Source organism: Leucopleurus acutus (assembly GCF_964270905.1).
Source record: "Leucopleurus acutus genome assembly, chromosome: 14".
In the NCBI taxonomy this organism is placed as follows: domain Eukaryota; kingdom Metazoa; phylum Chordata; class Mammalia; order Artiodactyla; family Delphinidae; genus Leucopleurus; species Leucopleurus acutus.
Genome location: NC_139156.1, coordinates 79,459,831 through 79,486,944, shown reverse-complemented (window position 1 = coordinate 79,486,944; position 27,114 = coordinate 79,459,831). Strand labels below are relative to the sequence as shown.

Genomic DNA, 27,114 nt, shown 5'->3' with positions numbered 1-27,114 from the left:
TTCTCTTCTCAATAAATTATCCACTTCTCAATAAATTATCTCTCCTCAATAAATTATCCACTGAAATGTATACACTTGACCTATGTAAACTTGGGAACTGATGTTAAAAAAATTTAAGCCCTTAAACCCATACTTAGTTTTACTTGGCACATTTGTTATTTGGCTACAAAGATGTCTATTTCATTTTCTAATAATGAAAATAACATGAAAATGAAAAGAAAAAGTGAAATAGAATGCAGTGAAGAAAACCAGTGAAAAGAGGAGACAGGCCTGGGCAATCCTGGTTGGGCGGGGGTGGGTGTGGGCAGAGCTCCCTAAAGCTATGAGCATGCGCGGTCTCTACAAGGGATTTTACGGACGGAAAGGAGACATTTTCATAGCAAACGGAGTCAGAGGATGGTACAAAAGAACTTCTTCTCTCGGAAGGGGTTTTCTGACGCAGGCACTGGAATGATGAGAGGGTCCTCCCGCACGTGAGCTTCACAGTACGCCAGGAGGTCCGCTGCTGCCTGGGAGACCTGGGGGGGGGGGGGACACAGCACAGGTGCAGGGTTAGAGGCTGGTTCACGGTGGGTCTGAGGCAGAGGTGTCCATCTGGAGAGTGGACAAGCGCAAGGACAGGCTGTGTCGTGTGCACCACCAACGACAAGGCCATTCTGTGGTCTGGAGAGTGGACTTGTGCAAACCCAGAGGAGACAGGTTTTGAAATATGCTTCCAAGGAAATGTGATAGAGAAGAACAAACATGACTCCATAAGGCATCTGTTCCTTTAGCTCTAACCCTTGTGCTCTGTTTCCTGTGCTTAGTCATGCTGGCTCTGCACCTTCTGTAAAGAATGTTGCCTGTAGCCTGAAATATAGAGGAGAACCTATTCTCAAAGCTCTGACCTTTAAAGGTAAAACGCCTTTCCATTCATAGAGAGATAAAAAGTTGCAGAACAGAGGACAACAGTTGTCTTGTTGGAGGTTTAAAGGAACACCGTGACCTGCCCTATGGGGACAGGTGCAAAAACAAAAGATTCCTACGTGAAGAAGTCTGCAACAACCAGCCACACCCCCTGCCCCTTTAGTATAAAAGAAGCCTGAATTCTCACTCCAGGGAAGATGGTTCTTTGGGACAGTAGTCCACCATCTTCTTGGTCTGCTGGCTTTCTGAATAAAGTCACCTTCCATGTCCCAACACCTCATCTCTCTATCTATTGGCCTGCTGTGCATTGAGCAGTACAAGCATAGGCTAGGTAACACAAAGAGATGTCGCCTGGTGGTAGAGTAGATCAATAGCGAGAGAGGAATGAGGGGCCAGCAGGAAGGTCCAGACAGCCTCGTCCTCCTCTCAACTAAGGGATAAGTGGAAGCTCCAGGCCGGGAGCCCCACCATTACTCTGCGAAACCATTTCTAGCAGGATAAAGCCGAGTGCTGGCTCAAGCCAAGCCAGTGTGACTGTAGTTATTATTGTCATTGTTTTATTGCAATCTACTCTCGTGACCAACACAGCCACTTATTCCTCCTCGACAGAACACAGATCATAAGCACATTAATATAGAACGCACATATAAGCACATGTTGAACTTGGAATGGCCACTCCCCTGAGGAGACAGTTGCTCCTGACCAGAACACCCTTTCCATTTTCCTTCCAGGCTTGTCTGAAGCCTCCTGACACCCAGCAACTGTGGATCAAACTATCCCCCAGCTCAACTCCAGGAGTTCCAGGGGAGGAGTTGCTGGGAGAAGGCCAGGTGCCGAGAAGGATTCGCCAAGAGGAAGCTCATTTTGCCCGTGGTCTGTGTCACGTGTCTGGCAAATGAGTGGTCTGTGAATTAACATCCTGCCCCGTTAGCTTGTGCTTATTAGAGGCTACAGGCCAGGGTAAGTATATAGCAGGCAAAGTTAATCCTTTTTGTACATTCAATGTCTAAATCTTCTCCAGAATGAAAAAACACTCCACAAGTGAATGAAAAATGTTTGAAAGCCCCAGTATGTGCAAGCCATACACCTTCCATCAGGTTTTAAATACTGGCCCATCTTCCAAAATTTTATAGAAATTCTTCTTCTGATTTCCAGCCCAGACCTACCTATCTTAGCAGTGCCTGGAATCCTACAAAGAATTCCAGTAGAGATATGTAATGAATTTTTCCTTTGAATGAAACAACTAAAAGTTGAGCCGATGAGTCAACCTAAATCCTGACAAAGTCTACCTTTGTTGGGAGTGTGGAATGGAGCATCAGGCTTCCCCATTCATCTCTGCCCCCAAGATGCCTGTGTGACCTTGGGTAAGTAACTCAAACTCTCTGAGCTTTAGTTTCTTCATTTGTCAGACTGGGTGAGTTAGAAATCTCCAAGATCCTGTTTACTCTAAACAGTCTATAATCTGAGCTCTAATAGCACCACGGCAATATTTTAGATCCTAAATAAATGGATGTTGGGTTGAATGAGAATGAAGTTTGCAGTGATTTACAGGACACACATACAGGAATCTCCCAGGTGAGGCCACAAATATGGGCCTGCAGGGGGCCTGTGAAGCCATCACAAGGGACTAGAGCACATGAGCAGGGAAGCTGTCTCTGAAGCCCACAAAGCTGCGATGGACACACAAGAGAAGCAGAATCACAGAGTGAGCGCGTGGGCATGGAGCCGAGAGACGGCGCTCGGCACGCAGCACGCTGACGTCCACCTTCTGATCCAAAGCCAGGTGCTCTCCCCTGACTGCCTTAGTCACCATCCCCTACTCTCCATTCCAGGCTTCTCCCAGGGCCCAGAGCGGCATGGGGTCTTCTCCGTGGCCACCTTGTTAGGGTGACCATGGAAGTCATCCAGCGGCTTCTCTGGCAACCCCTGCGAACTGGTCTACACTGCTGCCCAGGCCCACACACACAAGAGGACGGCAGTCTTGGGACTTTCTTCCCCTAACAGCCACCTGTCCTCTTAGCTCTGCCTTCAGTGGGCTCTTCCAGATGTTTCATTTAAGAATGTCTTAACATCCCCTCTCTAGTTTTCTAGCTTTCATTTTCCCCATCAATTTCATTTTTGGGGACATGCTTCCATGTGTTCTGAATTCTCTATAAACTTTATCATCTCATCTGGGAAGTATTTACTGAGTGTTCATCTTTTAGCTCATTGAAAGGGTATAGGGGAAAAAATAAGGCAGGATTTTTGTCCTCTAAAGATCTAACTGAGAAGAGCTAAAAAATTATACAGTCACTAGAATAATCAGTATGTACTAAAACATCACAGGAGAAGAGCTGCACACCACTGCAGGGCCATGAACAAGGGCAGGGAGACAGGGGTGCCTGAGTACCCCATCCACTTCCACACAGGGGCAGTTACCTTGGTTAACCTGCCTCCTTTATCCAGAGGCTGGTCCCAGCCATCTGAACCCAGAAACACGATTTTCTGGCATGCCAAGAATGGCTCATCTCCTGTGGCAGATCTATATTAAACAAGTTCAAGAGACAGCTGTATAAAACCATTAATAAAAACAATAGCTAACATTTACTGAGTGCTTATTATGTGCCAGGCCCCGTGCTAAATGAACCATCCTATGTATGACCTCATTTAATTCTTCTAAGTACTATTCTTTTTTTTTTTTTTTTTTTTCCTGTACACGGGCCTCTCACCGTTGTGGCCTCTCCCGCCGCGGAGCACAGGCTCCGGACGCGCAGGCTCAGCGGCCATGGCTCACGGGCCCAGCCGCTCCGCGGCATGTGGGATCTTCCCGGACCGGGGCACAAACCCGTGTCCCCTGCATCGGCAGGCGGACTCTCAACCACTGCGCCACCAGGGAAGCCCCTAAGTACTATTCTTAAAGCCACTTTACAGACGAGGAAACTGATGCAGGAAAGTTAAGAAATTTGCCCAAGGTCATACAACTAGTAAGAGAGAGGACCAGAACTTGAAGCTAAGCAGTCTGGCCCCAGAAGCTAAATGCTGCAGCAGCTGCCTGGTCAACTGCTTATGAAAACTTTAACTGTAAGGTGGGCTGGAAAGTTCTTGTCTGCTGGGCCAGCACACTCTCCTTGTAGACCAGCTACCTGGGAACCCACGTGACCAGTAGGAAAAGAGTCTTGCAACTGAAGTCTCTTAGGTCATTTGTTTAATCCAGGGACAGTCTTGCCAAGGAAACCCTAACAGGTGAGTGTCCTCAGCTGGGACTGGCTTTCTTCTCTCCCGGTGCCCTGGGGAGTGACTGGATGGACACTGCCAATGTCACCCTGAGACTCCTCCCTCTAGGCTGTGACCTGCATTACACGCTGTTAGAGAATTAGACAAGGACGCTATTACACTGAGTTGGCTCTAATTCCTTAGTAGCCTTCGTAAACTAACCAAAACCAAGAAGCCGGAGAATTTGAGAAAGTGAAACTTAAGACCAATTACAAACAGCCAGCTAGGTCTTCCCACCTGAGACAACCGCTTAAGCTATACCTAATAGCTGCTTTGCTTCAGCATCTTCTCTATAAACACCTTGCCCTACGCCTGTCGGTGGACGGCTAACTACCTTTGGTTTGGCGTTGCCGGATTCGACTCCACGTATGCCTAAATAAACTCTTCAAAAATTTTAGTGCGCCTCAGTTTACCTATTAACAACACGATCCATCTGGTCCGAAGTTGGCTTGCTAACAATCCCAACATTACAGCTTCCTTCCCCTTGATCAGTTTACATGTTCAGATCCATCCATCGTGGGTGGATTTGACGAGTGTAATTTCCCGGGAGCAACCGCAAGGGGGCGCTGCATCGCCAACCATCAGGCCAGGACATGGGAGGAGAGGGTTCAAAAAAATGGGGCGTTGGGGGACGCCAGCGGAGGCGAGATGGGGCTGGGTCTCCTTCCGGTCTCACAGCTGTGTATTTGCTCCCCTCCCAGCCCCATGTCTACGACGCCCTGAAAACCATGTTGTTAATGTCTGGCCTCGCTAGCTCCAAGCAGGTCTAATTTAGGGATTTTTCTGTCACCTCCAAAGGTGACACTGCACTTGAGATGCCACAATTTTTCTTTCAAGAAAACAAGCTGTTCTTAGATTGCCTCCTTTTGTTGTTGTTGTTATTTTAGGATCACAGATGCGTTTGCTTAGTTATAACTGCACGCCTCTGGATTGCAGAGTCCTATCCGTGCACCTGTACAACAGGAATGAAATTGGAATCAAGTCAGTATTAGCGCCCAGTAATTGGCGCCCAGTTTAAGACCAAATGTGTGGGTCTGGGTTAGCTCCACGCAATTTTAGCTTCCTAGATGCACTCAGATTATTGAGAACACTGGACAGTATGGTATACGAGCGTGTAAGTCATCTTACAACAAAAGGGAGTTTTCCACCTTTTTCCACCTTCGCTATCAGCTTTATTTCATGCAGTGTCTAAGGTCCCTTTATCCCTGTATAGCCAAAATATCTTGGATAACCCCTGAAGTTTGTTGTAATGGGATCTGAAAAGATACACACATGTAATGAACACCTTTATAGTTTTTTTTTTATATTTATATATATAGGTTTTTTTAAATTATTTATTTATTTTTGAGTGCATTGGGTCTTCGTTGCTGTGCGTGGGCTTTCTCTAGTTGCGGCGAGCGGGGGCTACTCTTCATTGCGGTGCGCGGGCTTCTCCTTGCAGTGGCTTCTCCTGATGCGCAGCACGGGCTCTAGGCTCACGGGCTTCAGTAGTTGTGGCTCGCGGGCTCAGTAGTTGTGGCTCGCGGGCCCTAGAGCGCAGGGTCAGTAGTTGTGGCTCACGGGGTTAGTTGCTCCGCGGTATGTGGGATCTTCCCAGACCAGGACTCGAACCCGTGTCCCCTGCATTGGCAGGCGGCTTCTTAACCACTGAGCCACCAGGGAAGTCCCGTAATGAACATCTTAATGAGCCTTCCACATGAAAGGTGACATCCTAACACACAGTTTAGTATCCAGGCATTAATTAACCTAAATCTGCTCCTTAGATTGAAAGAGAGGGTTTCCTTAATCAGCCCTAGATTGATTTTTATGGTTGAAAGTTTCCTTCAGTGCATATAAAATATGGCTTGCAGACTTCACCATATCCCAGAAACATCTGCCATCTTTGAAACATAAAATAGACGATTCACTTGCAAAGGGAAAATTTTATTATGGTTGGAAATGTGAAACTCCCTTACTGTTTATGCTTTCTCATCAAGCCTGAAGTCTGCTCTGCCTAAAGGCCTCTGTTATGAAATGCCCAGAGAATTTTTGCCTCCTCTCCTTAGTACTGAAGTTACAAGACAACAGATGTTGAAAAGAATCAGCAGCCTGGGAACAACTGTGGAATTTTACCATTACACTGCAGAATAAAAGAGGTGATTGAAACAGCCCAAGTTAGCACATAATCCCGTTAGTTGCACTATAATTACAAGCTTCAATGATGGGGAGAAAATGTGGCAATTACTAAATCACATTCCTGGACAAGGCAGATGACATAATTACTATTCTGGCTGTGACACCCACTGCATTTACCCTTTGCATCTGAAGTGGAGCGACTCACACCTATTTCTCAGCAGTTCTGGTCCATTTAACAATACTACTTGGAATCAATTACAATCATCCTTGATGGCTCTGCCTGTTCCTCCCTCCACCCCAAGAAAACAAAGCAGGATTACAGTCAAGAGCACAGCCAGGTTGCAGCCCGCATTGTGCAATGGTATCTTTCACAAGGTCAAACTTGGTACACACTCCAGCAGAAGTCATACGCCATTTATCCCTAGTAGAATCCTGAGGACATCACAGGTTTATGCCTCACCTCTAAGTCCTGAGCTAACACTACAGGGTGAATCCTTGTGAATTTTTTCTTTCTTCTAATGCTGCAGAGTATTTGAGATCAACATACCAGTTTTTAAGGGCGTTCTCAAGATACTTCCAAATTATTACGCTATGGGCTGAATGTGTCTGTCCTCCCACCACCCCCCAAATTCACATGTTGAAGCCTAAGTCTCCAATGTGATGATATTTGGAGGTGGGGCTTTTGGTAGGTGATTAGGTCATGAGGGTGGAACGCTCATGAATGGGATTGAGACAGGCCTGGGACCTGGGACCCTTTGCTGAATGTTTGCACCTGGACAAACGTCTCCCCAAGCAACAGAGAAACTATAAGGGACTAAAAATAACTGTACAAAGTGCAGTTGGGGAAAATTATGGACTAAAAGATACAAAAAGACCCAAAACCCAACTGCCACTTCTGCAGAGCCGGGAGCAGAAAAAAGGGTGTCAGGAGCAAAAGCAGGGTACTGCACATGCCCCTGCACACAGCACCACCAAGGGGTGGGCAAACCACCTAAGCCGCCCCTCCAGCCCGACCCCTGGACCTGCCCCTACCCTCACGCCATGTAAGTAACAAGCTCGCCCCCTGCCTCAGGGAGCAAAGCAAGCAAGCAAGGGAACCTGTTACTTGCTCTCATCCCCACCCCCCCAGCTGCAGCAGGGCCCCCAGTAAAGCCTTGCCTGAATTTCTTGTCTGGCCTCTGATCAATTTCTATTGATTAAGGAGGCCAAGAACCCTGGTCGGTAACAGGATTAGTGCCCTTATGAGAGACATGAGAGAGAATCTCTCCCTCTCTCTCTCTCTCCCTTCCATGTGAGGTCATAGCAAGAAGGTGGCCATCTGTAAGTCAGGAAGAGAGCCCTCACCAGAACCTGACCATGCTGGCACCCTGGCCTCGGACTTCCCAGCCTACAGAGCTGTGCAAAATGAATTTCTGCTGTTTAAGCTACCTAGTCTATGGTACTCTGTTATAGCAGACATTTGGCTTCCAGTGGTTCCCAGCAACTATTTTGTATTGATCCAGATCAATACAGATAATTCTCAATCATTGGGTTCTAGGCCACAAATAGCATCTAGTTGGGAGTAAGGTTATTCCCAGAGGAAACCAGAGGGGTTGGGAGATATGTGTGAATAAATGAATAATATAACAGAGAGTCCCTCTCTGAATTCTAAAGTCAAATGTCCAGAATAGAGGATTAGCTGCTGTTTCCTATCACCAGCATAAAGGTTTTTTTCCACATCAGAAGTTGATTGCACATTAAGAGGTAATTCTAAGATGCTTGAAAGAGAGTTTTAATATCTCCAAGTTAATCTAAGTGTAAGAGCTTGTCATTACATGGTCTTCACCACCAGAACCGCAAAGCTCTCAGCTTGTGTAGAATGACTGACCCAGGTCTACCCTGGACCTTGACTTAACCAAACACTTCCAACAGGTTGCTATGTGTCCTGTATGACTCTGACCACCTCTTAGCTTTGATATATCTCAATTTCCCACAAAGGAAGCCATAATTCAGTCATTTTGCAAGTTCGCCAAAAGAGTAATTTATGTGGTGACAGAAACTAGTGAGTCACTCAAGAGCTTTCTAGGGCTGACGTAGGGGTGCAAGATGAACATAACAAGCAGGTTCTAGCTCTAGGGATTCTAGAAAGCAACAGCATCTCTTAAAGAGGAAGCATGGGGTTGTGAGTCAAAAAGCAATGTCCCTGACAGAGCTGCACTCAGCACTGCTGAGCTGTGTCAGCTGGCCACTCAGTTTCCACTCCTGTAAACGGGAATGGCAATACCTGGTGGTTTGTGGCTAAATGATATAACAGATGCTATTATACATACAGTGTGTTATTATTTCATTACTCACTTGGCTACTTTCTGGTAGGGTGGGAAGGGTGTTTGAGCCATAGACATGAAGTCATTTCTCAGAAATGATCAGGGCAATATGATGCCTGTGGTGCCTCCGCCCAAAACGTCCTCTTGAAGTGGGAGGCGCTCTTCACGTTCTTTCTTTTTTTTTTAAATAAATTTATTTATTTATTTTTGGCTGCATTGCATCTTCATTGCTGCACGCAGGCTTTTCTCTAGTTGCGTCGAGCAGGGGCTGCTCTTCGTTGCTGCACGTGGGCTTCTCATTGCAGTGGCTTCTCTTGCTGCGGAGCACGGGCTCTAGGCACGCCGGCTTCAGTAGCTGTGGCACGTGGGCTCAGTAGTTGTGGCACACGGGCTTAGTTGCTCCGCGGCATGTGGAATCTTCCCGGACCGGGGCTCGAACCCGTGTCCCCTGCATCGGCAGGCGGATTCTTAACCACTGCGCCACCAGGGAAATCCTTCATGTTCTTGTTCTACTCTCACATTCTACTCTCTGATTTAATTCAAAGATTCCTTTCCTTTTATCTGATACCTGTTCTAGAAGTGCTCATTCGTATCCCCCTTTTTGGATTTTATTTCTAAATTTGACTGTAGAAAGTTATCCTCTGAATCATTTAATTTCTAAAGGTCTGGGTGAGGATTATAAATGCTTCTGGCAGAGGAAGGGAAAATGAACAAAAGGGTTAAACCTAAATTGTTAAACTAGCAGAAGCTGGATTGAGAAAGGGTTGCTACAGAGTTCAGACGAGACCTACTGAAAAGGAAAAACCTATCAGCACTGCCTCTAGACTTTTGGCGGGTCATGTGACACAATTTATATTTATTTTCTTTTAGAAATACCACTCTTTCCACCTTAATATCATCTATCATCTTAATTACATCCCTTTCCTGGATTTCGCCAGACCCTTTTTTTTTTTTTTTTGGTACGCGGGCCTCTCACCGTTGTGGCCTCTCCCGTTGCGGAGCACAGGCTCCGGACGCGCAGGCTCAGCGGCCATGGCTCACGGGCCCAGCCGCTGCGCGGCATGTGGGATCTTCCCGGACCGGGGCACGAACCCGTGTCCCCTGCATCGGCAGGCGGACTCTCAACCACTGCGCCACCAGGGCAGCCCTCGCCGGACCCTTTCAAGCGTCCACCTATGACCTATCAGAATATGATGATCTCCCCAATTCTGCTCTTTCTCACTTGTTCACGGGGAATACCGTGATATTTGAGCCTCACTCTTCTTTTGTTTGAACAACTACTGCCTTTGGCTTCAGAATTTTGTGCTTTGGCTTCAGAAACTTAATAGTGCATGTTTTATCTTCTGGAAAAATAAAACCATAAAAAACACATTTTGCTCTTTCCAAAGAATTCACAAGCTGGCAGCACGGCCACACCTCTTAGGAAGTGCTAGAAAAACATAAGAATAATATGCGTTAAAGACATAGTTGTTAGAAGAATTATGAGGAAAGAGCCCTGGCTCAAATACTAGCGTGAGGGACTTCCCTGGTGGCGCAGTGGTTAAGAATCCACCTGCCAACACAGGGAACACGGGTTCGAGCCCTGGCCCGGGAAGATCCCACATGCCGCGGAGCAACTAAGCCCGTGCGCCACAACTACTGAGCCTGCGCTCCAGAGCCCGCGAGCCACAACTACTGAAGCCCGCACACCACAACTACTGAAGCCCGTGTGCCTAGAGCCCATGCTCCGCAACAAGAGAAGCCACGGCAATGAGAAGCCCGCACACCACAACGAAGAGTAGTCGCCGCCACTAGAGAAAGCTCGCGTGCAGCGATGAAGACTCAACGCAGCCAAAAATAAATAAATAAATAAATTTATTTTAAAAATAAACAACCAAATGTGAAGCAAGAGCCACAACATTGATGCCGAGAGGGCTGTGTCGGCAAATTTCCGGACACTTACCGTCTGGCTCCACCAAACAGCTCTGGGTTATCCAGGCTGTTGGAGAGAAGAACCATTAGTACAAAAACAATCCCAAGCGAACTCACACTAAAATTTGGAATATCATTTATGATTTCTGTGCCGTGTGTTTACTTAAAAATACGGTCAGGTTTTGCATTTGGCAATAGGGAGGAAGACAGAGACTGTACACGAAATGAACAATGCATGTGAAGATAACTGAATCTGTTTAACTTAACTGACAGTAGTAAAAAAAAAAAAAAAAAAGCCACTCCTGGGTTTGAAATACAAGTGGCTTAGGCTGATGGTGCGGTGGTGAGATCCTGCGTGGAAAGAACAGGAGTCCCTGTTTCTGTTTCCTGCACTATGTGGTCAACTCACGTGGCACGCCCCCCCCACCCCCTTCAGAGGAGGGAGTAATTGAGTCCTCGGGGGCGGTGGTGGTGGTGGTGGTGACACTTTGTTGTCTTTATAACAATAAAAATCCTTATTTGTTTGTAAAATTACTCCAAAAGTAGAAAGATGGAAATAAAAATCAACGGAAACCCTGCCATTGGAGGGAACATGTTGGTGAACATCTTTGCAGACATCTTACTTTCCGTCTTTGTACATACAATCTCACAGGCTGTTTTGCAATATGCTTTTCACTCAGTACACACAGATGTACATCATTTAATGATGCTATAACACTGCCTATATATAACTTATGTGAAATAAAATTCATATTTTATGGCAAGACAAGAAAAACTTAGACATAAGAAATTTTCTCTGCCATTTGGCCGCCTCTCTCCCCGCACTGTGCACTGTGTACGCGCATTCTGCATCACGCAAACCTCCCCTTCCACAGAAATACCTCGCAACCATAAAGCGCAACATTCTCCTAGCATCAACAAGACGACACCTTACAAGATTACGTACCTTCTTGATCTTGTAAGGGGTCACATGACCCACCACTTTGTACCTGCAGATCCGTAGTATGCAAACTGTCAATAATCCATCATTTGACGTACAGCCCTCTGTCTCAAAAAACATGTAACTCTGCTTTGACTTGTAAAGGGTGGAACAGTTCTCAGAGCTTTCTGAGATGCTCTTCCCGGGTTATAATCCTCAATTTGGTGCCAATAAAAATTTCCATTTCTTTCTTAGATCGACTGATTAATTTTTCATCGACACTATCTAACCAATCCCTATGGATGGACAAAAATACAATTTTTTGACATTATAACAGTGCTCTGATGAAATTCTTACTGTCCTTTATTATTTATGAGATTCTCCTTTGGGTAAATTCCTAGAAGTGAGAATGCTGGGTCAGAGTGTGAACAAAAAATATTTTGACACATATTTCAAACTACCCTTTGGGAAGATGGTACCAGTTTCCACTCCGGCTATCAAAACAACTGCTCACTTCCTTTAACAGTTGATGGATGACATTGGAGTTCAGCAAAAATTAAAAACGTCAATAGCCTGGATCTCAGTTGTTGGGTTTTTTTTTTTTTTTTCCAAGTGGATCTCAGTGTTTTTCGGAGGCACAACTCTTATATTATTTTTGAAGGTAAATGTCTCTGCATATATTTGACCCTTTACATCTCTCCTTTTTAAATTGCCTATTCATGCTGTTTGTGCATTTTATTTAAGAAAAGGGGGCTCTTTTTTATCTTATTGATTTTTCAGAGAAATTAAATTTAAAGAAATTAACCTTGTGTTATTCAGGTAGCAAATATTTTTCTTAATTTGTTAATTGGGAGATTTTTACCATATAGAATTTTTTTTAAAATCCAGCCAAAACTTTTACTTAATGAACTGTGGATTTTGTAACATGCTTGGCCTTCGCAAACTCACATTATAAAAATACTTGCTCCTATTTTCCTAGTATTTTTATGGTTCTATTTGTTATATTTAAATCTCTGATTGAAGTTATGAACTGAAATGTGTTTCCCCAAACTCAGAGGTTGAAGCCACACCCCCGTAAAAATTAATAAAGGGAAGCCTCATTAAAATGGAGCGAGGAGGCCAGCAGGGGGAGCTCTCATGAAGTCAGGAAGTACCACTCAAGTCAATTACTGGAAGCATTGTCAATTTCAAACCCCAACAGAAGAACCAGCAACAGGAGAAGACTCCTCAATTACAAGCCCCAACAGGACATCTCCTACAAGATATCAAATACCCCAGCAAACTCGGCCGACGAGAAACTATTGTCACCCTGAACTCTCACTTTTCTCCAAAGGACTTCCATTCAAAACAACCCTCCCAGCGTCTTCCTTTTTCTCTATAAAATAACATTCCTCTCCTTTGTTTGTTGGACTTGCCTATAGTTTTTGCTGTAGCATGCTTGTCCTGAATTTCAAGTCTATTAAGTACTATTCCCAAATGAACCCATCTTTGCCGGTAAAATAGCTGACTTTTCTTTTTAAGGACAACACCCCCAATGTAACTGTATTTGGAAGGCCTTCACAGAGATACAGTCGGTCCTCTGTATTCATGGGTTCTGTGTCAGCGGATTCAACCAAACACGGATGGAAAATGTTCCAAAAAAAAAAAATCCAGAAAGTTCCAACAAGCAAAACTTGAATTTGCTGCACACCAGCAACTATTTACACAGCATTTATGTTGTATTTACAACTGTTTACATAGCATTTCCATTGTATTAAGTATTAAAAGTAATCTAGAGATGATTTAAAGTATATGGGAGGAGGTGTGTAGGTTATGCAAATACTACACCATTTTATATAAGAGACTTGAGCATCCTTGAATTTTGGTATCTGAGGAGGGTCCTGGAACCAGTCCCTTACTGGGGATACCAAGGGATGACTGTAATTCAGGCTAGCTGAGGTCATAAGGGCGGGACCCCAATCCAGTAGGATTGTGTTTATAAGAAGAGGAAGAGAATCTAGAAGGCTCTCTCTTGACATGAGCACAGAGGAAAGGCCGTGTGAGGACACAGTGTGAAGGCAGCTGTCTGCAACCGAAGGAGAGAGGCCTCACCAGACAACCCCACCGGCACCTTAACCTTGGACTTGGAGCCTCCACAATTGTGAGAACACAGATTTCTATCGTTTAAGCCACACAGTCTGTGGTGTTCTGTTATGGCAGCCCTAGCAGATGAATACAGTCCATCTGATATTTATCTGGATAAAATGAGTGGTGTATGCAGCTTTGTCTTCCAAAGTGCTAGCCGTTTCCAGCAACACTTATTAATACTCTGTTCTCTACTGCTTTGAGATGACATCTGGGTTGTATTTCATATTCCCAATACACTTGGGTCTATTTAGGGGCTTCCTATTCTTTTCCATTGATTTGTCTATTCCTAAAGGAGTATCATAAATCTTTAAGTACTATGATTTTATAATAAACTTTAATACCTAGTAGGAATATTCTACATATCTTCCTCCTCAAATAGATACACTTTTTTTTTAAAACTTCCTGGATACCCTTACATTTATTTATCTAACTAAAATTTACAATAATTTTAAGTTTGCTTTCTTCAAAAACAGTGATAGAATTACTCCCTTTTTCAAGCTGAATAATATTCTGCTGTGTGGATATACAGACATATCTGGTTTATTGTGCTTCACTTTATTGCATTTCATAGATATTGCATATTTTTTATAAATTGAAGATTCATGACAACCATGCATTGTCAGATGATGGTTAGCAAGTTTTAGCAATAAAGTATTTTTAAATTAAGATATGTGACATTTCTTTTAGATATAGTGATATTATTGCACACTTGATAGACTACCGTATAGTGTAACCATAACTTTTATATGCACTGGGAAACCAAAAAATGTGTGTGACTCACCTTGTTGCGATATTGGCTTTATTGCGGTGACCTGAATCAAACCCGCAGTGTCTCCAAGGTACGCCTGTATACAGTTTATCCATTAATCTGCTGATGGATACTTAGGTTGCTTCTGCCTTTTAGCATTTCTGAATAATGCTGCTATGAACTGGGTGTACGAATCTCTCTCAAAGAGCCTGATTTCAGTTATTTGGGATGTATACGCAGAAGTGGAGTCGATAGATCCTGTAAGTAATTCTTTAAAAAAAATTTTTTTGAGGAACTGCCATACTGCTTTTCACAGTGGCTGCACCATTTTACATTCCTGGCAACAGTGGCAAAAGGTTCCAATTTCTCCACATCCTTGTCAACACTTGTTTTTTTCTCTTTCGGTGACAGTAGCCATCCCGATGGGTGTGGGGTGATGAAAAAGGTTTTTAACACCAAATGCTGATATGTTAGTCCCATCTCTCCTGTGGTAGGGCTTGTTGCTACTGTCAGAACCCATAAAATGCAAGCGGGAGCCCAAAGATACAGCTGGAAGGACTCCACCAAAGGCTTACATGGAGGAGACTCTGAAGCTTGGTGGAAAAAGGCTTCTGTATCTTGAAGAAACAAATGACCAGACATTTGGGCGTCCAGTAGCAGTGACCAGTGCAGTCAAAAGGGATACTGAGGCCGAGTGGACCTTAGCTGTTGCCTCACCAACGAACGTGGGGCTTTTGACGTCCTGAAGAGCTCTTCACTGGGCTGGGCACAGGCTCGTCAGAGGGCTCACCCTGCAAGTCCAGTTCCTTCAAGAGGCTGAGCTTTCAGTTGAAGGATCCTTGTCCAGAAGATCTGTAGGGCAGATGACACTGAAGTGGTCCTAGCAGCTCAGCACAAAGTTAGAGACCTCACAAGGCAAGAGTGGACACCCGCCCCAAGGCAGGGCCTTTGTTTCATAGCCCTGATCAAAAAGTATGCCTGCGGGTGTTGTGTTGTTTCTTTGTGATGTCTGAGCCAGCGTAGTTGCAGATTTCCTACCCCTTATTGGTAGGAATGAAGCCTATGATACACAGATGGCCTCACCTGACCCTGATTCTCTGCTATTGATTTGGGCTGTTCTAAGCCAGTCCACACTTCAGTGTGACCTGCTATGACCCAAGTAGTGTGTGGGACCCCAAGACAAGAGGACAGCCCCCACTCGAAGGAATTCCTGATCTAGTGGGAACTTCACCAGAAACTTTCTTACAGTCCTAATAAATATCACCACATGTAAATGATCACAAAATATGCACATCTGTTATCTCCTTTTGTGAAATGCAACTGTACAAAATGAAATAATTTTGCTAAAGAAAAGAAGCATGTGTTTGCATTATATTTAACTTTCTGCCTAATTGAGAATATATTTGTTTCTAGGACACATGTGACCACTTGGTTGGGTGGCAACTTCTTTGCAGAATTTTAGGCTGGCACCTTCTGAACTGAGGTGCAATGTTGTCCAGACTGATATTTCCGCCCTTTGGTGGGGGGTGTGTGTGGCAATGTAGTGTAATGATAATCAAGGATCTGGGTTGGTATCCTCAGTTCATCACATAACAACTGTGGGCCTCGGTTTTCCTGTCTGAGGACTGGGGTACCAGTAGCACCAACATCTGAGGTCTGGCGTGAGGATTCAAGCATCTGACACGTGTTAAGTCAGGTGTACTTGTCCTAAATGATCGCTTCCCCTGCCTGTATACTTGATGTGTTCTTTTTTTTTTTTTTTTTTTGCGGTACGCGGGCCTCTCACAGTTGTGGCCTCTCCCGTTCCGGAGCACAGGTTCCAGATGCGCAGGCTCAGCGGCCATGACTCGCGGGCCCAGCTGCTCCACGGCATGTGGGATCTTCCCGGACCGGGGCACGAACCCGTGTCCCTGCATCAGCAGGCGGACTCTCAACCACTGGCGCCACCAGGGAAGCCCTGTATCATTTTTTTAAGATTCCACAAATAAGCGATATCATAATTTGAAAAGACACACGCACCCCAATGTTCATCGCAGTACTGCTTACAATAGCCAAGAAATGGAAGCAACCTAAATGTCCATCGACAGATGAATGGCTAAAGATGTGGCACATATATACAATGGACTACTGCTCAACCATAAAAAAGAATGAAATAATGCCATTTGCAGCAAGATGGACGGACCTAGAGAGATTATCATACTAAGTAAAGTGAGTCAGACAAAAAAAGACTCTTTGCTCCTTCTAATGGTGTTCCCCACCCCCCTCTCAAATTCTTTCCTTAGCTTTTCTACCTCCCTTTCAACTCATTATTTTATCTCTCCCTTGAGCTCTTGTTTCATAGATTCTATGTTTGCTTTACATTTTTTGGAGACTATAAAGCAGTCAACGAAAATGTTCTTTGGATTTTTGGAAGAAGCCTTCTTCCTAAGTGAGTGCTCCGTTAGCCTTTCATACGCTAGAGTCTGGTCCTTGATACCTTGGCAGAATATTTGCATAGGTCCAATTTTTTTTCTTTTATACTTAGAAAGAGGGCAGTTCTAATCCAAGTCTGCTATTTGTGAAAGAACAGTATGGGAGGTTCCCTTTGACCCCCTTCATTGTTTGCTGAAGCAATATTTGAATATTCTCTTTATAGTGTGGCTGGAACATCTTCATTCAGTTCTTTGAGTGGGTGATGAGACCGGAGGCAGTGGAAAGTCCTAGTTCAGGTAAGTTATTCTTTAGAGCTTTCCCTCTAAAGATGTTTCATACCTTCCCCAGCTTGTCCAACCCCACGGTGGAAATCTCCGGTTTTTGGCTAATTCCCACTTTAGGGCAAGCAGACCACCTTTGTGAAAAGCCAGGCGGGTGGAATGCCAAGGCTCACAGGCCAGTGTCTGTTTTTCCCCTCTGGCATATGATTAATGAATAGATATTTTCCAGGCAGAGGTGAAAGAAATTTTCCAGATGAAGAGACTACCACGTGAAAAGGCAAAAGAGCGTTGTTACAGCAGGGCATATTTAAGAAATTGCCGGAGAAAGTGTGAGTGTAGACATGTGGAAGGGAGTACAAAGAGATGAGCCTGGAGGGGTATTGACAGTTCCTCGGACACCATGAGTGGACTGAATCAAGAGTCTTGTAGGTCATGCTAAGGAGCTCCTATTTTATCCAGTTTTAAATAGAGGGATTCAAAGTCAGATTTTTATACTAGACTAATTTAGAGAAAGGGGAAGGACAGATCTGAAGGGGCAAGACTAGAGGCAGATCAACCACCTACAGCTTCTGCAGTTGGTCAGACAATACATGTGACCATGAGGATGGAGGTGAGGGGAGAGATCTCAGAAATGTTCAGGGAGCTAAACTGGTGGGATATGGAAATATATTAGCTATATGGGATGAAAGAGAGTTTCTTGTTTGAGAGACCAGGCAGATGGTGGTATAAAGAAATGAGTGAGAGAATACACAAAAAGAACAGGATGAAATTAAAAAAAGGTCAGTTTGGGATGTGCTGATTTTAAGGCTTTGGGGAATTGACCAGTAGGCACCTAGATATACAGAACAAAAGTTCAGGGGGTTGGGCTGGAGACACATATATTAAAAAGTCACAGGAGTAGATGAGTATACCTAAGAAGACCCTGAAGGTTTAAAAGCAAAGCAGGCTAGGGATAAAACTAGAGACCACTAGCAGGAATATAGCAGATAGAGATCCAGTAATGGAAACAGGGATGAGTGACCAGAAGTAGGAACAGAAATACTCTGAAGAGTCAGTATCTGCTCAAAAGTGGGAGAGCAGAATCAGTTACCACATTTCAGATCAAGAGGGGGAATTATGGGTTGTTAATTATGAACTGGTTTAAATTTTTTAAAAACTTTGAAAAAATTCTTATATTGATTCTTAAGTAAATGACAGATTTTGATGGATTAGACAGTTAAATGTAAAAACTGAAATAATAAAGGATATAGAAAAAATACAGGTGACTGTTGATCTAATTTCATCATGGAAAGGCTTATGTATAAAGCAAAGGAGTCCACAGGAAATATTGATAGTTTTCATAGTAAAATTTTTAAATACTGGTACATCAAAAATAATCAAAGACTAAATTAAAACACAAACAACAAACTGGGAAAACTATTTGTAATATATAATATGCAAGAAACTCTTACTAATCAATACAAAAAAGATAAGTACAACAGAAAGTTGGGCCAGGGGTAGGAATAAGGCAATCAATGTGATATACCACATTAACAAAAGGAAAGACAAAAAACACATGATCATCTCAACAGACTCAGAAAAAGCATTTGATGAAATTCAACATCCATTCATGATAAAAACTTTCACCAAAGTGGGTACAGAGGGAACATATCTCGACATAATAAAAACCATTTATGACAAACCCACAACCAATGTAATAATAGTAAAAAGCTGAAAGACTTCCCATTAAATTCTCACTTCTATTCAACATAGTACTGGAAGTCCTAGCCACAGCAATCAGACAAGAAAAAGAAATTAAAGGTATCCACATTGGAAGGGAAGAAGTAAAGCTGCCACTATTTGCAGATGACATGATACTCTATATAGAGAACCTTAAAGTCCCACACAAATTAGAATAAATGAATTCAGCAAGGTAGCATGATACAAGATCAATATTCAGAAATCTGCTGCATTTCTTTACACTAACAATGAAATATTAGAAAGTAAAAAACAGTCCCATTTAAAATCACATTTAAAAATACCTTGGAATAAACTTAAATGAGGAGGTGAAAGATCTATATGCTGAAAACTATAAAACGTTGATAAAGGAAATTGAAGATGATTTAAAGAAATGGAAAGATACCCCATGCTCATGGATTGGAAGAATTAATATTGTTAAAATAGCTATACTATCCAAAGCAATCTACAAATTTAATGCAATTCCTATCAAAATACCCAAGACATTTTTCACAGAACTAGAACAAATAATTCTAAAATTTATATGCAACCACAAAAGACCCAGAAATGCCAAAGCAATCCTCAGGAAAAAGAAGAAAGCTGGAGTCATAACCCTTCCAGACTTCAGAAACTACTACAAAGCTACAGTAATCAAAACAGTATGGTACTGGTGCAAAAACATACAGATTAATGGAATAGACTAGAGAGCTCAGAAATAAGCACACACACCTACGGTCAATTAATGTATGACAAAGGGGGCAAGAATATACAGTGAAGAAAAGAGTCTCTTCAACAAGTGGTGTTGGGAAAGCTGGCCAGTTACATGTAAATCAATGAAATTAGAACACTCCCTCACACCATATACAAAAATAAACTCAAAATGGTTTAAAGACCTAAATATAAGACATGACACCATAAAACTCCTAGAAGAGAACATTCTTAGACATCTCATGATAGAATCTCTCTTCTTTTGTGGCAGTTCCTTCTTTCAGCCTAGTTTCACTACTGCCACCATCTCTTTGGGTGACTTTATGCACATCTGTCATCTGCCATTCTTCTTTTCCTGCCCTCATTTTTTCAGCAGTCTACAGAAGGGAGGCTGACATAGAACAGGGCAATCTGTCTGTCAACAATCAGCAAATCAAGCTTGTGCTGTTTTTTTTTTTATTTTATATTGGAGTATAGTTGATCTACAATGTTGTGTTAGTTTCAGGTACACCACAAAGTGATTCAGTTATACATATACATATATCTATTCTTTTTCAGATTCTTTTCCCATTTAGGTTATTAAAGAATATTGAGTTCCCTGTGCTATACAGTACGTCCTTGTTGATTATCTATTTTAGATATAATAGTGTGTGTATGTTAATCCCAAACTCCTAATTTATCCCACCACCTGCCCCCTCCCCCAGCAACTTTCCCCTTTGGTAACTATAAGTTTGTTTTCAAAGTCTGTGAGTCTGTTTCTGTTCATTTGTATCATTTTTTTAGATTCCACATATAAGTGATATCATATGATATTTGCCTTTGTCTCACTTACTTCACTTAGTATCATCACCTCTAGGTCCATCCATGTTGCTGCAAAAGGCATTATGTCATTCTTTTTTATGGCTGAGTAATATTCCATTGTATATATGTACCACATCTTCTTTATCCATTCATCTGTAAGCTTGTGGTGACAAGATTACTTTCATCCCAAGGGTGGCACTTTTCGGGGTTGTTAGCACGCCCACAGCTGTTTAAGTTATCTACTGAAGGCAAGTGAGAGAGATGGGCCTAATGCAGCTTGGCAAGTCTGTCAGCTTCCTGGTCCCTGGCTGAGAGGTACTGGTTTGCTCAAGGTGTGTATCCATCCCCAGAGCCTAACAGGCCACAGCCCATGCGGTTGGCCCAGTGTCAGGAGAATCAGAACACCCTGAGGGGTACCCAGTGGAGAGGCAGCTCCCAGAAGCCCTCCTGGGAGCCTGGGACCTGGCCTGCTCAGGGCCTCTGTATCTCCCCCAGGGGGCAACGCCTTTTCTGCAGCTGAAGTCTTCTCTTGGGCTGGACAGTCAGGCTCCACAAACCACTTTCTTCACTTAAGAATCTTATACTTTGCTCAGCTCGTATCTGCCGTAATTTCTCAACAAATTTTCCCTATTTGATGATCCATGTCATATATGTGCTTTCCCAATAGAACTTTATATTGCTTGAACCTCTAAAGGATGAGAGTAAGAATAAGGTTATGGGTGCCCTTTTCCAAGGGACCAAAACAGTTTCCAAGTCATCTTTTATGTGCTCGCTATTTATTTATTTATTCATTCATTCATTCATTTTTGGCTGCATTGAATCTTCGTTGCTGCATGCAGGCTTTCTCTAGTTGTGGCGAGCGGGGGCTACTCTTCGTTGCAGTGCGCGGGCTTCTCATTGCGGTGGCTTCTCTTGTTGTGGAACATGGGGTCTAGGTGCGTGGGCTTCAGTAGTTGTGGCACGCGGGCTCAGTAGTTGCGGCTCGCGGGCTCCAGAGCGCAGGCTCAGTAGTTGTGGCGCACGGGCTTAGTTGCTCCGCGGCATGTGGGATCCTCCCGGACCAGGGCTCGAACCCATGTCCCCTGCACTGGCAGGCAGATTCTTAACTACTGTGCCAGCAGGGAAGTCCCTGTGTTCTTTATTTTTTAAGATCCTGAGTATTATTTGCTAAGCTTCTGCTTTTGGGGAGGCCATATAGGTTCTATGCTGAATCCTCCCTGTGCTTACGATGCATGGAACACATCTACCTTTTTTTTTAAGCAGCTGCTACAGGTTCACAAAGAGGAACACCCAGCTTTGTTGGGAAATGCCCTGGTGAGCTTTGAGGTAGGATGGAGAAGAGTCACATGGATGCTGGGGGAGAGGGCTGAGCTGGGGAAGGCAGTCAGTAAACATTAAAGGAATGAAGGCAGGATAAGCAGCTTCTGGCAGGAAAGACCTCTCTACAGCGGCCCCCTTTGTCTTGTCACTAACCTTACACCAGGTGCCCCCCATGCTCTACTCATCTCCGGCCCTAGCACCCCTTTCACATCGTTTGACCACACAATACCTTGCCTAATCCGTTGGTTCTTTCCATTGATCAAAGAAGTAGAAATGAAGAATAGGTAATTAACAGATGACCAGATCTCTCCCCTAGCTTCCGTGTCAGTAATCTCGCCAACGAACTGTGTGAACAAGACAACATCCAAAGAACGATCACGAGGAATCAACAAGGCTGCACACACGCCTGCACGCAGTGGGGTATGGCGAGGACTCTGACCCCCTACCTCAGTGATTCACTGAGATGACTTCCCTGTTTCCCTTTAAAGGCTTCCATGGTTGAGCAGAATCTTCAGAGGTAGTTTTGGGGGGACACTGAATCCACCATGTCCCCAGACTGCTGGCATTCTGATTAAAAGCAACTTTCCTTTCTACCAACGTTTGTCTCTCTCTCTCTCTCCAGTATTAATTTATGAGTGGCAAGCGATTTGGTAACAGTAAAGAGAGGCAAGAAGGATGCTGAGGGTGTGTGGGGGGAGGGTCTCAACGCAGCGGTGTGTGGGTTTGAGGGCTGGCTGTGGGCTATATGGTGAAGCCTCTCTTCTACGTCCTGCAAAATCTGGAACAAAGTCTATGTTGACACTAGTGCTTTTATGCAGATGATGTGTGCGGGGGACAGACAGGAAGGTAGTGGATATTTCTACATTTTTCCTCCATGACCTGCCCCATACCTCCCTGGGTTCACACGAATACTTTTTATTATATTTGCAACCCAAACAACTGCTTAATGCGGTAGTTGTTCCCTTCTCTCCCCTTAACAGACCTCTCCTTTATTCCCCTGAGCTGCAAACGCCATCGTTTCCATCCTTCCTTCCCCATGAGATGCTCTTCCAAGCAGAGCAAACTACGAAGCCGGGAGGTGGGCTCTGCAGTCGGCGACACACCGTACAAGCCATGGGGCTCCTCTCTGGTTTCACGCCCAGGCTGTCCTCTGGGTCCCCCTCTGTCATGCTTCCACCTGGGAGCCGGCTCTGTGGGACCTGTCACTGCAATTATTTCTTCCACGGGGCCTCCAGCTGTTTCCCCTTGTTCTTCCCTCTCTCCGGGCCCCATGGAAGGCACGGCACACTCGCTTTTCCTACATCCTCACCACGCAGTCAGACTGCCCTTTTCCCCCTTCATCTGGACCTGGCGTTGCCCTCACTGTTTGTATGAGGTCAGTGAATTCTAGGTACCGTTCCTCTCCTCCTTCCACACAGCTTCCCTCGGTCATTTACCCCCAGGCTCCCTTTTTCCTTCTTCCCCTCCTGCAGTAAACTCTCAGCCACCCTAGAAAGGCCACTTCTTCTCCCTGGTGACGCTGTTCCTATTTCCACCCTCCTCAAGGTCCTCATCAAGGTCAATCTGGAGTATCCTTGACGGAGTCTCTTTCTTCCCACATTCTGTTTTTATTGTCTGGCTTAACTGATATCAATACACACTTTTTTTTTTTTTTCCGCCAAAGAGTTGCATCAAGTAGATTTTTCCCCAAAGCCATCCTGTGCCCTGAAGCAAGGGGCGTCCGTCTAGTGATTCAAATCAAGTGTGAGGGACTCCCAGTGGTTATGACTTTGCCTTCCAATGCAGGGGGTGCGAATTCGATCCCTGGCCGGGGAGCTAATAGGATCCCACATGCCTTGCGGCCATAAAACCAAAACATAAAACAGAAGCCATAAAAAAATAACAAAAAAACAGAAGCCATATTGTAACAACTTCAATAAAGACTTTAAAAATGGTCCACATCAAAAAAAAAAAAACAGGCTTCCCTGGTGGCACAGTGGTTGAGAGTCCGCCTGCCGATGCAGGGGACACGGGTTCGTGCCCCGGTCCGGGAAGATCCCACATGCCGCGGAGTGGCTGGGCCCGTGAGCCATGGCCGCTGAGCCTGTGCGTCCGGAGCCTGTGCTCCGCAACGGGAGAGGCCACAACAGTGAGAGGCCTGCGTACTGCAAAAAAAAAAAAAAAAAAAATCTTAAAAACAACAATATCAAATAAAGTGTGAGCGTAACACCCATGAGGATGGCTATTATTTTAAAAAAAGGAAAATAACAAGTATTGGCGAGGACGTGGGGGTGGGGAGGATGTAAAAAGGTATGGCTACCATGGAAACCGGTATGGTGGTTCCTCAAAAAAGTTAAACATAGAATTACCATATGATCCAGCAATGCCACTTCTGGGCATATACCCCAAAGAACTGAAAGCAGGGACCCAAACACTTGCACACTCATGTTCACAGCAGCGCTCTTCACAATAGCCAAAAGGTGGAAACAATCCAAATGTCCATCAACAGATGAATGGGTAAGTAAAACGTGGTCCATGCACATAATGAAATACTATTCAGCCTTACAAAGGAATGAAATCCTGACACATGCTACACTGGACAAACCCTGAAGGCATATGCCAAGTGAAATAAGCCATAGACAAAATTCAGACAAATATTGCATGATTCCGTGTACATCAATGAGGTACCTCGAAGAGTCAAATTCATAGAGACAGAAAGTAGGAGAGGTTGCTGGGGCTAAGGAAGGGGGCGGGCAACGGGGAGTTAGAGCTTAATGGGTGGAGTTTCTGTTTTGGGGGATAAGGAAGAGCTCTGGAAATGGGTGGCTCTGCACAATACTGTGGATGTACGCAATGCTAGTTAACGGTACACTTAAAATGGCTAAACTGGCAAGTTACATGTTATATGTATCTTACCACAATTTAAAACAAACAAAGAAAAAGTTCAAGGTTGTGTGAACAAAACCCAAGCCAAAACACCACACGTGACTGTGAAGCTACGGCCAGCATGTGGTTCCTCAGGGCCACCTCTGTCCTCAGGCGGCCCTGGATCATCTCTGCTGTGACGACACTCTGCCAGCTCTGAACCAAACCTGACACGGCTGTCACTGGCCCTGGAATTACCACAGAGGCCGCAGATCCCGCCGGGCGGCTTCTCCCAGGATCGAGGAGCCGCATTTCCATAACCCGCTCACCGCAAGAACAGGACTGCCCATCCCTTGATGCCACCTGAGTAACCAACTGGACTCTGGACTGGAACTGGACCTTATGATCTCCTTATGATCTCCTCCGCCTCTTTCGGAGACTGTGCATGTGCCTCTAGTGACTCCTGAAGGGCCCTTCCTCGTGGGGACATGTGGTCCCCACCATGACTCCTGGGTGGTGAAGGCCACAGGTGAGGACCTGTTATCACCGAGTGTATCTTCCTTGCCAAAGTAAAACTCCCCAGCATGGTGACTGTCCTATCGCCAAAACCGGTGCCCACCATCTTTCCAGTCCTCAGGCCATGGGCTGGACGGTTGGGGTCTAGCTTCTCTCTTCCTGGCGGCTCCCACACTTACCCTCTAAGTTCTGCTGAGTCTCTTGCGTGCTGGCCTCTCCATCCTGCCTCCGCTCTCTTCCCCTCGAGGCCTCTCCCGGGTACCTCTACAGCTTCCGCTGCCCTCGGCCTCTGACGACTTTATCGACTGTTGTTAGTCATCCCGTACGTAGCCTCGGCGCACACCCAGTCATTTCCATGAACTGTACGTGTGCACACGGCATCCCCCAGCTGCCCTCCCAGCACAACTACCAGCTCTTCCGTCAAGTCCAAGTGCTCGCAATGAGCCACCGTCAGCTCACACTGGCCTTCCCTTCTCCCCCGTGTCACCTCCCAACCCACTCCCAGCTCACGACTCCCGGGAGTCTTCTCTGAGCAACATGACGGAACATTCCACTCGTGTTTATATCCCAGGACTGCGCTGAGGCCAGAGCACGTGCTTAGGCATCTCTGTCCAAAGAGCGAATCTCACCGCATTCTCGTCCTCTCACCAAGGTCTAGTCTATCCTTGAACCAGTAGCCTCCTGACTGTCTGCAGTGCTCATCCTTAGACCCATTTCTACACCACTGGGGCTCCCCCTCTTTAAGAACTGTTTCTCTTCTTGCTTCCTCTTCTAGCCTAGGGATCCAGGACTGATGTCTAATTTGTAGTTGGTATCAGTACGTGCAGATATAGCTGGTCCACTTAGACCGATGTGTATCGTCCTGCATCCCCTTCTTGCGTGGTATATGCACTGTGTCACTCACTGTGATTGCTTACTGCCTCCTTGGACAGCTCGTACCTGGACGTCCCCAGGGAAGGGGAATAACTATCCTGACGGAAGCAGAAGCTGGTGTTACCTGGCCACAGCTCTCGGGGGTGGGAGCCTGGGGAAGGGACTGCTCGCTCTGCCAACAGAAGGCTTTAGGAGTCCCCCAGTGCCCCATGGATTCTGTCTCATTTGCATCCCAGTGTCTGGGTGAGAGCCCTGTGTTGTGTCCCGAAAGGCCACAGACACACTGGACTCGTGTTTCCTGCTGTCAGATTCCCGACGGGCTTCCAGGTGTATTACAGTCCATGAACCTAACTAAGCGGCATCTCAGAGCCACTTGCTCCGCCGGCCCCCTGCTCGCTTCAAAGTGGCACCTGGAGAAGAGCTGGCTTCATCTCACTTCAGCTCGCCCAGCGTGAAGACAACTACACTCCTCAGAGAAACGAACATGGTGGGAGGCGGCTGGCACCTTTCTTCCCTCTCCTCCCCAAAGGAGCGTATGACAAACGCGGTGCACGGCTCGATGCTGCACTCCCGACAGCGCCCCTGTCAAAATACGTGACGTTGTTTAACCTCAGAGTCACTGGATCAGGCAGGAAAACTATGATGGATCTCACGGCTCAACTCTCCCTCGCTTACTGGCATGACAACGGAGCTAAAGAGAGCTGAGATGAATACGGGTCTATTTTTGGTGACTCCTCACGGAATCCACACACTGTGTATTCTGCACCCACTGGATCTCAGGCACGCTCTGAACTCCGTAGCAAACGCTCGTCTGTAAACGTTACAGCCGCCAGCGTTGGCTGGATGCGCTACGGGGCGACGCATCTGCTCTCAGGAGGCTGCTCTGAGCGTGGGGGGGCACTGTTTGGAGCTGAGCGCTGGTCAGAGGGCCAGGCCGGCTTGTGCGTGCTTACCTTCACCCTGTCCATGCAGGCCTCCATCTTCAGCTGCTCCACAGCCTTCCTGGCTTGGGAGATGCTGGCAGTGCTATTACTGGACATGCCTTCTTTCATTCTGCTGCCCCTGAAACAACCAAAGTTAAGGGGTTGAAAGAGCTGCTTTTCCAAAGTGAGGCAGAACGCCCCTCAGTTTTCTCGCCTCCTACCCCCTGCAGCTTCTCTTTCCAGGCCAGGGAGCCATGGGAGCAGACCCTCTTGGGATAAGAGGAAGGAGTGCTTCATCCGAGTGACGGGAGCAAGCCATCAGGCTCCTGTTTGCCAGACCTTCTCAGCCCCAGCGAGACGAAACAGAAGATAACAGATGGCCCCAGAGTCACATTACCACCCCCATGGCCATAAGTAATACCTTGACATTTGTACGGTG

General features: G+C 45.3%; 1 protein-coding gene across 1 annotated transcript; it reads right to left on the bottom strand.

The window, feature by feature from the left end:
* Nucleotides 1–389: 389 nt before the first annotated feature.
* On the bottom strand, nt 390–26,804 carry GNG4 (G protein subunit gamma 4; the record flags this gene model as incomplete). Its single annotated transcript, XM_082855230.1, has 2 exons — nt 390–518; nt 26,706–26,804. 2 exons carry the CDS (start codon nt 26,802–26,804, stop codon nt 390–392), a joined length of 228 nt encoding a protein of 75 aa, XP_082711356.1.
* Nucleotides 26,805–27,114: the final 310 nt, after the last annotated feature.